Raw genomic sequence first — 12,318 nt, forward strand, 5'->3', positions numbered from 1 at the left:
TTCTGTGCAGTGGGAGTACCTAGCTAACAGCGCTGCCAGAAGCAATGGAAAGAAGTTGTGAAGAGGGGCCTCACACAAGTGATAAAGAAACAGTAACCACACTGTTTGGTGTTTCCCCTTCTGTGAATTCTCCCTCTCCTGGGAGCAAGCTTTTCCTCAGAAGGAAACAGAAGGCACAGAACCTCCTGGAATGTGACAAGGCTCCTTGGGCTGAACCCTGAGTATTAGCCCTTCTTTAATTAGCCCTCAACTAAAAATAACGCCCCCCCCTTCCCCAGCCTGCCACCCTGGGCTGTGTACCTACTTCCCATGTGGGGCTGAACTTATGAATCTGGGAGTTGAAAGGGGAGTGCAGGGTCGGGGAGCAGGGAGCAGCCAGCCTGTGAGACAGAACCTAGAAGACAGGCGGGTGCAGAGAGCCGGAGGCTTTATTGAAGGAGATACAGAACCGGGTGAGGGCTCCTGCCATCAGCCAGACCATGGCCTCCATCACCCTCACACCATCAGGGACTCCTGGACACCCGTCCGTCTCCCTCCCCTGCCCCTGGACAACACAAAGGGTATCTTACCCCAGACTCATCAGAGGTGCCCAAGAGGGCCTCCAGAGTTCTGTTCAGGAGAGGGTTGGGGCAGGGGGACAAAGGACAGCCCCTCCCGGGCAGTCATGGACAGTCCCGTCACACCGGTCCATCCATCTCTCCACTGGCCGGCCTGTTTGTGCCCGGGTCGGCCCCCATCACTTGCAGCTCTGGAGCCGGGTCCTATGGTGCTTCTCCTCGGTCAGCAGTGGGATGAAGGTGTCGCTGTGGGACAGCTTCAGCCGGCTGCTCCAGCTCGGGCCCTCCTTCCCGGCGGGCTCCGGCGGCGGGAGGTGGTCCAGGTCGCCGCGGGAGCCCCCTGCCTTGCCCTCCCCGGAAGTGCCGGAGTTGAGCTCCATCAGCTCCAGCTCGTGCCTAGCCGCCGTCTCCAGGACTCGCTGCTTGTTGTAGTATCTGACAAAGTTGTTGATGATGGGATGAATGGGCAGGGCAATGGCAATGACCCCACACAGGAAGCTGATGGCCGCATTGAGCTTGCCCAGGGTGGTCTTGGGGTAGATGTCACCGTAGCCCACCGTGGTCATGGTGATGATGGCCCACCAGAAGGACTGGGGGATGCTCTTAAACAGAGTCTCCGGGTGGCTCTGCTCCATGGTGTAGCCCAGGGCGGAGAAGACGAAGATGCCCACGGCCAGGTACATGAGCAGCAGCCCCAGTTCCTTGAAGCTGCGCTTGAGGGCGTAAGTGAGGGTCTGCAGCCCGGAGGAGTGGCGCGCCAGCTTGAAGATGCGGGCGATGCGCATGATCCGCAGGGCCTGCACCGCCTGCTGCACGTTGGTCAGCTCCATCATGCGGGCGCCCAGGTGCGTGAGCGTGAGGCTCACATAGAACGGGAGGATGGCCAGCACATCCACGATGTTCATGAAGGACAGGGCGAAGTGCAGCTTGTTGGGCGAAGAGAAGAGACGCAGCAGGTACTCCAGCGTGAACCAGCCGATGCACGCCGTCTCCACGTTCTCCAGCGTCGGGTGCTCCACGCGGTTGCCCTCGGCGTCCAGGACCTGCAGCTCTGGGATGGTGCCCATGCACATGACCACCGACGAGACGAGGATGAGCAGGAAGGACAGCACGGCCACCACGCGCGCCGGACACGAAGACTCGGGCTTCTCCAGGAACTTCCAGACGCACTTCTGGCAGCGGCGCCAGCGGCCCTCGGCCGTGTCCACGCCCAGGTCGTCCAGGATGAGCTGCACGCGGCGCGCGATCTCCTCCAGCTCCTCGCGCTTCTCGCTCAGGTGGCTCTTGCAGCAGTCGTCCAGGAACTTGAGGTCCACTTTCCAGAAGTCCATCTCGCTCTTGAAGCAGATGGGGCAGATGCCCTTCTTCATGTGCACCTCTCCGAAGTAGTAGACCTCAATGACACATTTGAAGGCGTCCGGGTCCCTGTCGAAGTAGAACTCGCGCTTCCCGGGGTCGTAGTCGTCGCACAGGGAGAAGATGGTGTCGTAGCCCCCGGCCAAGCAGTGGATGAGCTCGGCCAGCCGGGTCTCGGGGTACCGGCTCAGGAGGTCTCCGTACAGCACCTGCCGCACGCCCCCCACGTTGACCACGATCTCGATGTCGTCGCCCGCCCGGGAGTCCTGGCTGCCCGGCTCCGGGAGGCTGCGCTCCCCGGTCCCGTCCATTCTCCTGGCGTGTGCCCGCGCGGCCTCGGCTCCGCGCCCTGCAGCCGCCGCAGGGTCGGCGGGTCCCACCGGTGCGCGGACCCCGGGGAAGCCTGGCCGGCGTCCGCCTGCCTGGAAGCGCGGTCACAACCGGAGGCTGCGGGCTGGGGCGCGCCGCGGGGGAGGCATGCACCCGGCGGCGGGGGTCCCGGTGGGCATCCGGGCGCTGGAGGCGCGCCGGCGGTGCGGGGCGGTGGGGGGCGGGGGGAGGTTCTCGCGGCCACCTGCCTCGCCCCGAGCACTCACCCCGGCTCCCTGGTGCTGCGATGCGCCGCTTCGGCTCGGCCTCTTGCAGCAGTGGGATCCCCCTTAGTGGGCGGCAGGCAGGGTACTGGGTCTCCAGGCGCGCGGGTCCCCGCGTGCGCCCTCCGCGCGAGACGTGTCCCGTCGCTGCCGGACCCACACCGCCCGCCGAGGTGTGCGGAGAGAGAACTTGGGCTTGCTTTGCCCAAGCCGTTTCTAAACACAATAGGAATTCCAGCCTGACGTCAAGAGCTTTTCAGACTGTACCCTCTTCTGGTGAAATTCTGCAAGGCACGCGCGGCAGCGGCAGGGGAACGGGTTAACCCTTGGGCAGACGGGCACAGCTGCGCGCCCGCCGCCACCGCCGCGCTCCTGTCCTCCCCTCCTGGCGCCGCGGGTAACCCGGTAGCCGGGACCTCCGGCTTGAAAGCGACAGGCCGGCGCTGGCTGAAAAGTTTCTCTCTCTCTCTGCATCAAGAAGATCGATGGTGAGAGAAAACAGCCGCCTGTTGCTCGGCCCGCAAACCGTGCCCAAGAGAGCCCTTCAGACACCCTCCCGCGCATCCCGGGCGCCGGTCCCGCCTGGTCCCGGGATGCGGGCGTCACTTACGACCTTCATCCGAGTGCTGTACAACGGCGACAGCCAGTCCAGCCCCGTGGAGGAGAAAAGGGACCTGCCCAAGGTCACACAGTGAAATGGGAATGGAATCCAAGGTGGGCGCCTCTTCCTCCAGAGATTTCCTGCTGTCCTGGCTGACTGACACACACTCCTTAGCGGACTGAAAGTCTGCTTCGAAGTTCTCGCTGTCCACCACTTCACATTTCTTTGCAATCCAACATCACCACCAAGCTCCAGAGCCTTGAACCCCCAGACTCCCACCTCCCCATCCCCATCCTCTGTCACCCAGGCCTGCGTGTCCCTCCCACGAAAGGTCCCACACCCTCCCCTCTCTTTCAGACTTGCAGCCTCTGCCTGCACCATTCCAGCAGCAGCAGCATCTACTCTGCAAATTTTCAAGCATCACCTGTAAACCGGGGACTGTGTTAACAAAAATATTGTAAAGAGAGGGAAGAGGAGGCAGAGCACAGGGAATTTTTAGGGCAGTGAAACTACTCTGTATAACACTCTAGCGCTGGGTACATGTCATCCTATGTTTGTTTAAACTGTGGAGTGTGCCACACCAAGAGTGGACATCAGCGTAAACTATGGACTTTGCATGATAAAGATGTGACAGTGTTGTTTCATTGATGTAACAGATGTACCTCTGGTGGGAGAGGCTGAAGGAATGAGGGGGCAGGGAGTATGTGGGAACTCTCTGTCTTACTGTTTACTTTTGCTATGAACCTAAAACTGTTCTTTAAAAATCTATTAAAAATATATTCTGTAGGCTGGGTCACTGACAGTACTTTTTTCTTCTTCTTTAATAAGATCATGTAAAACTGAATATGTTAAAATACATCACAAGATAGTTTGGTGAAACTTCTTTTTACAGATTTTATTTTGTTTCCATTTAAAATCAACCTATGATGTGTTACTACAGAATAAGAAACTGAGATTCAGAAAGGTTGAGTAAAAATAACAGTTATTATAAATGCATCATGAGCCAAGCACTTGCATCTCCATAGCATCCCTCTGAGGATGCAAGATGTCAGGTAACCTGCCTGAAGTGCTCAGCCAGAAGGTGGCGAAGTTGCGATGGGAATCCTGGGAGCCTGCTGCCCCAGCCCACAGGCTTTGCCTCCCTGTCCAGGTTGCTCGGCTGCAGCGGGGAGCTGGGATTTGACCCCACGCTGGTTCTTCTCTCTGATGTAGTGCGGCACACGCCTCCTGCACACGCCCCATGTCCATCTTCCAGGCCTTACTCATCTTATTTCCCTTTTCTGTTGTCTTCTCTCACACCCTAGTACCTCCAGGGTCAAGTTCAAATTGCATCTTAGCCTAGCTTAATGGGCTATTCAAATATTTATTAACGTTTAATCACACACACACACATACACACAACACACACCTACCCTGATGGGGGGCAGGGTTCATATTCCAGTGGAGAATATATTTTTGAATAACTAATAATCAGTTTGCCCTCATCACAGGCTTCCCAGTGGCTCAGTAGGTAAAGAATTTGCCTGCAATGCAGGAGACGTGGGTTTGGTCCCTGGTTTGGGAAGATCCCCTGGAGAAGGGTACAGCAACCCACTCCAGTATTCTTGCCTGGGAAGTCCCATGGACAGAGGAGCCTGGTGGGCTACATTCCATGGGGTCGCACAGAGTCCGACATGACAAGTGACTGAGCAGGCATGCAGGCAGCCGTTTACCAGAGGTACATGAAAGGAGTGGTGGTTCCTGAATTTACCTGCCCGGGGCATCAGGTGGTGGTTGTGGGTTTGGAAGGCTGAGAAAAGGTTAGAAGATGAAGAGACTGCATTTGCTTAGAAGCACAGCAATTTTTGGCTAAGGTGTGCATTTGGGGTGTGTGATGGGGACCCCTCAAACAGGCTGAACCACCCCCCGGCCACCCCTTGATATGGTCATGAGGTCCAAGGTGCTACAGGAGCCCAGGAGTCCACAGACAGCTCCAAGGCTCACCAGAGTTGGAGGCTGGGCAGGTGCTGGCACTGAGCCTTGAGTATGAGGGCCTCACCTGGGTGACCTACCTCACCCTGGGGAGAGAAGCCTGTGCGGAGGAAGGCACGTGGCTGGTAGCCCCAAGAAACTGATGGATGAGGCTAGAAACAGGCTGCACAGAACCTCATGGGTCCTGCAAGAAGTATGGACGATAAGCCAATTTTTCAGACCTTGGGTAGTTGATTGGTTGTGCAATCAATTTATTGAGTACTGACCATCATTTTTATCGAGATAGTATGGAACAGGAAACGTCAGAGTGCATCAGACATGGTAAAAATAAGTATGGCTTAAATTCTAGAGAGTAACCAGAGGCTGACTGCATGTGGTCCATTCAGCACATCTTAGGGCCCTACAGGGAAGAAAGCTGGTCCTGAAAGAAAGCAGGAAAGGAGGAGGAGACAGATGCAAAATACAGCTGAGAAAATGTCCCCAAACAGCCCAGAGGAGAGCAGGGGTCTGCTGACAACGGGACATGAGAGAGATACAGCGGTAAATCACAGGTCAAGACAAGTTGGAGGGGTGGTAACCAAAGAAAAGCAGGGAGGGAGACTCCTGCAGAAGACAGGAGACCAGGCTGGAGCCAGAGGCAGAGAGAGAGGGGGAGGAGCCAGCATCTCTGAGTGAGGGGAGCTGGCTGGCGCTCACTGGCCCCTCCAAATCTGCCTGCCCTGTGCCTCAAACTCCTAGACTCCTTCTCAGACCCTCGGAAGCCTCGGAGCCTTGGTGACTGACCTGCCCAAGCCCCAGACGCCCCTCCTCTTTCATCCCTCCAAGCGTCACATATCCTCCCAGGGCCATCTCCACTCACCTGGCCAGAGCAGCATGTAGAGGTCAGGTCTGGAATTCCTTTTTGTCCAGTGTTCCCCCAGGCCCACACTGCCTTCTCTGCATGGACCGAATCATGGTCAAGGGCAAAAGTCATGGGCTAAAGCCATAACCCCCAGTGAGACTGTATTTGGACACTGGGATTTTAAGATGATGATTAGGGTTACAGGAAGTGAAGCCTTGGACTTCCCTGGTGGTCCAGTGGTTAAGAATCTGCCTCCCAATGCAAGGAATGCTGGATTGATCCCTGGCTGGGGAAGTAAGATCCCACCTGCCTAGGGGCAACTAAGCCCACACACTGCATCTAGAGAAAGCTTGCGAACCAAAACAAAGAGCCCATGGGACCCTCATCTAGTGGGATTGCTGTCCTTATAAAAAGAACCACCAGAGACCTCTGTCTCTCTCTCCACACACTCAGAGGAAAGACCAGGTGAAGATGCAGCAAGAAGGCGGCCATCCACAATCCAGGAAGAGCAGCCTCACCAGGAACCTTGGAAGACTTTGATCTTGGATCTCCAGCTGCCAGGAGTATTTGTTATGGCAGCTGGAGCAGACTAAGTCCTCTTCCTCCCTCATACCTGCCAAGTCTTCCCTAGACGCCCCCCTCCTCCAAAGTTCTGGCCACATCCCTTCATCCTCTGACCCTCAGGCCCTGACTGGATTCCATGGCAGCTTAGACTGGAATACCATAGGTTTAAATATATATATATTTGTGCCTTTTCACTGAAGTTCACTGATGCATAGAAATTTGAGCTAGGAGCTCAGATTCCTGAAGGGGACTAAAGTCTGGACTTTTTGGCTAAAAATGGAAAGTTTCTTGCTGTCTTTATTCAGTCTTGCATAGGACTTCTATTAGAACTGAACATTTCATAATATCATGGAGTGGGGAGGGGATTGGGGGAGAACAAAGCCTTCTATTACACACAAGATAAAGAAGCAATTTGACTCATGTGGGCTTTTAATTAAATAGGGTAGGGGAAAAAACACAGAGTCTATTTAGGCATTATGGAGGGTAATTGTTTGAATTGTATTTTTTTATTGAATATATATTTTTTTATTTGTTGAACAATAACATTTCAGGCTACAGAACGCTTAATTTCCATGGTGCTAATTAAAACCAGCACATGTGTATCTAAGTGATTTGTCTAGACAACAGACCAGGCAAGCTGCGATCTATTCTTTTTTATGGAATAATCAGTTCTCTTCAGTTAAGATTTTTTTGTGTGTTGCTGAATTTAATAATGTGTTTCATTAAAATTCAGTTCTGTACTCCATCAAAAATTTGCATTTCATTATTGCTGAGCACCCATCAGCCTGCAAGCTGCCCCCTGGGGCCGAAGAGTTGATTGACCAGAAGGCTCAGGCCTCCTCCTCCTGTCTAAATAAACTGTGCCTGGAAGTCGAGTGCAGGAGGTCAGCCTGGTGGGAGTGAGTATTGGATGGAGAAGTAGGTAGAAAACATAACAATTTAAAATGGATTCATCAGGAAACTTCTTTTTTTTTTTTTTTTGCCCCAGCTCCTGAGCTTCCTTTTTCTTTTCTATGGCTCAGTTTTTCCATCTCAAAATGGAAGTAGTGACCTTTCCTTTCTGAGTAAAAGATCTCATATGGAACAGGACTTCCCTGGTAGTCCAATGGCTAAGAGTTTGAACTCCCAGTGCAGGGGGCCCAGGTTCCATCCCTGATCAGGGAATTAAATCTCCCATGCTGCAAAGAAGATCTTGCATGCTGTGAGTAAGACCTAGTGCAGACAAATAAGTATTTTAGGAAAAGATCTCACAAGGAACAAATAAAATAATCGGCGTGAATAACCTTTACGAATGATAAGATGCTGAAAATGTGAAGGCAAAGGGAGGAGGGAACAGGGAGGCAAGGGGCACGGAAGGCAAGTCTGACTTCTTGGGTCCAGTCCTGCTGCGGGGTGACCCTTTGTGTATGCACACCCCACCCCCCAGCTCCGTTCAGGTGTGCCTCATCCAGCTCAGGCTGCGGGTGGGAAGGCTGTGGATGTGACAGGGCACAGCCCAGATGTGTAGCATGATGTCAAAGAATTGAGATGCATGCAGCTTCCCTGGAGGCTGGAATAGGACCCCGTATGGGCCGGACATGGAGTTGCTCTGACTTTCTTAGGGAAAAGGAAAATGCCACGACAACATAGGCACCACCTGATGCGAAGAACTGACTCATTTGAAAAAACCCTGATGCTGGGAAAGACTGAAGGCAGGAGGAGAAGGGGATGACAGAGGATGAGATGGTTGGATGGCATCACCAACTCGATGGACATGAGTTTGAGTAAACTCCGGGAGTTGGTGATGGACAGGGAGGCCTGACGTGCTACAGTCCACGGGGTTGCAAAGAGTTGGACATGACTGAGTGATTGAACAGAACACAGGCAAAGGGGAACTCTCAGGTTTCAGGCCACACCATGTGGAGTGGAGCAGTCTAGGATGGGGGTGGGATGCTGTCTGCTTTTGCACTTGCTCTTTAAAAGGAGTATAAAAGGAGAAGAAAATCCTTTTAAAAACAAGTCCTTGAAGAGCTTCCCTGGTGGTCCAGTGGTTAAGAATCCGCCTTGCAATGCAGGTTTGATCCCTGATCTTGGAACTAAGATCCCACATGCCTTGGAGCAGCTAAGTCAGAACTATTGAGCCCGAGTGCCACAACTAGAGAACCTGGGTGCTGCAACAAAAGATTGTGAATGATACAACAAAGATATCGAGTGCTGCAACTAAGATCCAGTGCACTGAAATAAATAAATAGACAAGTCCTTTCACATTTTCCTTTAATTACAAAATTAATATATATTCATTGCAAAAATTCAAAAAATGTGTAAACCTCATATCTGCACACCTAACTTCCCTATTCCCCAAAGTCAGTGCTGTTCACGGTGTATTTGATCTGCTATCTCACAGTTTTCACAAGTCAGGAATCTGGCCAAGGCTTAGCTGGGTCCTCTGCTCAAGATTTCCCAAGGATGTGGTCAACATTTTGGCAGGAGCTGGAGAGGGAAATGGCAACCTACTCCAGTATTATTGCCTAGAGAATCCTGTGGACAGAGGAGCCTAGTGGGCTGCTGTCCATAGGGTCGCACAGAGTCGGACACGACTGAAGCAACTTTTCATGTATGCACGCATTGGAGAAGGATATGGCAACCTACTCCAGTATTCTTGCCTGGAGAATCCCAGGGACAGAGGAGCCTGGTGGACTGCCGTCTATGGGGTTGTAGAGAGTTGGACACGACTGAAGCAACTTAGCAGCAGTAGCAGCAGCAGGGGTCTCATCTGAGGCGCAGGTGGCAGAATTGATTTCCTTGCAGCTATAGAACTCATGGAAGCTACATCTGCTTTGAGGCCAGCGTTAGAGAGTCTCTGATCTACCTGATTAGGCCAGACCCACCCAGAAGGATCTTCCCTTTGATTAGCTTAAGCATGCACTATGGCATTATTATTTAAATTAGCACCCCCAAAATGAAATACTTGGGTAGAAATCTGACAAAAGTTTGTATAAGGTCTATATGAGGACAACTACAAAATTCTGGTGAAAGAAACCAAAGAAAAACTAAGTGCGGGGAGCCAGCCTGACTGCTCAGGCTCCTTCTTGGCTCTGAGAGAGATCAAGAGGTCCCTCTCTGTCCCACCACCCCTGATTTATTAAAGCACAGGTTGGCCTTTCTCACCTCCCTCAAGGAAATTGCTGTAGCGATCTTTCACCTGTTGCTGATAAACTCGTCATGATTGAAGCCTGTTATCTATCTAGTTAATGTTCTATTGATCTTAATCATGTTGGGCGCTAGGGTGATGCTTTACTGATCTTAAGTGGAGGAATTTAAAACATCTGTGCCTGTAGCTCTGCACATATGCAAACCTTTGATCTATTAGTAACTCCTGTTAGCATATATATAGGTGTGGTATTCTTCAATAAAGTTGGCAGAGTCAGACGCAAGCTGACTCTGTCCCTCTCAACCCCATTTTTCTAAGTCTGTCTAAGTCTTTCTAAGTCTGTCTAAGTCTTATTTTTCTCAGGTACTCTGGTAATTGCGTTCTCGACCAGTTCGCTTGCCGGCAGGCTCCGGCAACTAAGTAATTAGAAAGGCAGTCTATGTTCATAGATAAGAAGACACATTTTGTCAAGATGTCCATTCTTACTAACTCAGTCTATAAATGCAATGCAATCCCAATCAAAATTCCAGCTAGTGACCCAAACAGATACCTTACTAAAGAAACTATGCAGATGGCAAGTCATTATACGAAAAGATGTTCCACATTCTAGGCCATTAGAGACTTGAGAATTAAAACCACAGTGAAATATCATTACACACCTATAAGACGTTCAAGATCCAAATAACTGACACCACCAAATGCTAACAAGGATAAGCAGCAAGATATATGCAACAAGCGTATATTCATTGCTGGTGGGGATGGAAAATGGTACAGTCACTTTGGAAGACACTTTGTCAGTAGCTCCTTCGATAGCTCAGTTGGTAGAGCAGAGGACTGTAGGAACGGAAGACACTTTGTCAATTTCTTACAAAACTGCTCCTTGGTATTTACCCAAATGAGTTGAAAACTTACGTCCACATGAAAACCTGCACACAGATGTTTATCACAGCTTTATTCATAATTGCCAAAACTTGAACTTAACCAAGATGTCCTTCAATAGGTAAGTGGATAAATAAACAGTGGTACATCCAGACAATGGAATAGTATTTGTTGCTAAAGAGACATGAGCTATCGAGCCATGAAAAGACATGGAAGAAACTTAAATGCATATGACTAAGTGAAAGAAGCCAATCTGAAAAGACCACATCCTGTATGATTTCAACTATATGACATTCTGGAAAAAGACAAAACTATGGAGGCAGTAAAAGGATCAGTGGTTGCCAGGGGTTAGAGGGGCGAGGGATGAATCAGGAGAGCTCAGAGGTTTACAGAGCAGTGAATCTCCTCTGTGTGATACTTTGGGGGTGGGTGGATATATACCATTATACATTTGTCCAAACCCATAGGATATACAGGGGCTTCCCTGGTGGCTCAGATAGTGAAGAATCTGCCTGTAAGGCAGGAGACCCTGGTTCAATCCCTGGGTTGGGAAGATCCCTTAGAGAAGGGAATGGCTACCCACTCTAGTATTCTTGCCTAGAGAATCCCATGCATAGAGGAGCTTGGCATGTTATAGTCCATGAGGTTGCAAAGAGTTGGACATGACTGAGTGACTGACACTTTCCATAAAATGTACAACACCAAAAGAGAATAATGACGCATCAGTGTAAGTTCATTGATAGTAACAAAGATGCCTCTAGTGAGGACGTTGACAGTGGGAGTCTATGCCTGTGTAGGGGCAGGGGGTATGTGGGAACTCTTTATATTGTCCCTTCAATTTTGTTAGAAGCCTAAAACTGCTTTAAGAAAATAAAGGTTATCAATTAAGGAAGATATTTATCTATTTGTCTGCAGCAGGTCTTAGTTTTGGCACATGTGATCTTTAGTTTCAGGCACGTGGGCTCTAACTCTCTGACTGGGGATTGAACCCAGGCCCCCTGCATTGGGAGCTCAGAGTCTTAGCCACTGGACCACCAGGGAAGTCCCTTAATTTTTAAAAAAGTGAATAGCTAGTGATTTTAAAACAAATCTATCTGGGTGTGTATGTCCAAGTCCAGTGTTTCTCACTGAACTTGGCGGCCGTATAGGAAATCTGATCCCCAGCCGAGTGCAGGGGAAAGAGAACCTCAGGAGTGGGGACAGCCAGCCCTTCCTTACCCCGTGTGGATTTCAGCAAAGGGCCATGGGCCTCAGCTCAGCTCCTGACATTAACACACATCTGAGCTGCTCCAGGCCCTGCCCGGCAAACATCTGACAGACGCTTGTCTCTGGCTGCCCCCAGCTCCACATCTACTTCTGGCCAAAGAAGGGGGCGTTACGGGGTCAAATGAGGAGAGGAAAGGGCACAATGCGGGAAGCAGCGTGGGCTGAATGTGAACTGGGAGCAGAGTGGGAGGAGGGATGGAGAGAGGCAGGGGAGGGGGATGGGAGGAAGGAGAAGAAATTCAGGAGTGTCTTCTCATGTGTCGAAGAAAATGTCACATCAGGCAGGACTTGATAATTACTGTCATTTGTGGGATGTTTCAGTACAAGAGAACCAAGTAATTATGATGTCAGGAGCTCAGTGCCTTCCTCCAAATCAGCACCCAGTCACCAAGCGTGTACAGTTTCCCATCCTCGGGAGCTGCCTGGGCCTTAGTCACACCATGGGCTGCCCGCCAGAGCCCTTTGGGGAACCACAAGTTCTTCCTCGTGAGGTTCAGTTCATTTCAATTCAGTAGCTCAGTCATGTCTGACTCTTTGCGACCCCATGGACTGCAGCACGC

At 51.2% G+C, this 12,318-nt stretch overlaps 1 protein-coding gene across 1 annotated transcript; it reads right to left on the minus strand.

Annotated features, from left to right (window-relative positions):
• Positions 1–410: 410 nt before the first annotated feature.
• KCNF1 (potassium voltage-gated channel modifier subfamily F member 1) lies at positions 411–3,811 on the minus strand. Its single transcript, XM_020883199.2, has one exon. The coding sequence runs from the start codon at positions 2,222–2,224 to the stop codon at positions 737–739; it is 1,488 nt and encodes a 495-aa protein (XP_020738858.1). The 5' UTR covers positions 2,225–3,811; the 3' UTR covers positions 411–736.
• Positions 3,812–12,318: the final 8,507 nt, after the last annotated feature.

Source organism: Odocoileus virginianus, chromosome 2 (assembly GCF_023699985.2).
Source record: "Odocoileus virginianus isolate 20LAN1187 ecotype Illinois chromosome 2, Ovbor_1.2, whole genome shotgun sequence".
Classification (NCBI taxonomy): Eukaryota; Metazoa; Chordata; class Mammalia; order Artiodactyla; family Cervidae; genus Odocoileus; species Odocoileus virginianus.

Coding starts and splice junctions, on each gene's coding strand:
- KCNF1 (XM_020883199.2), bottom strand. CDS start 2,224: ATGGACGGGACCGGGGAGCGCAGCCTCCCGGAGCCGGGCAGCCAGGAC.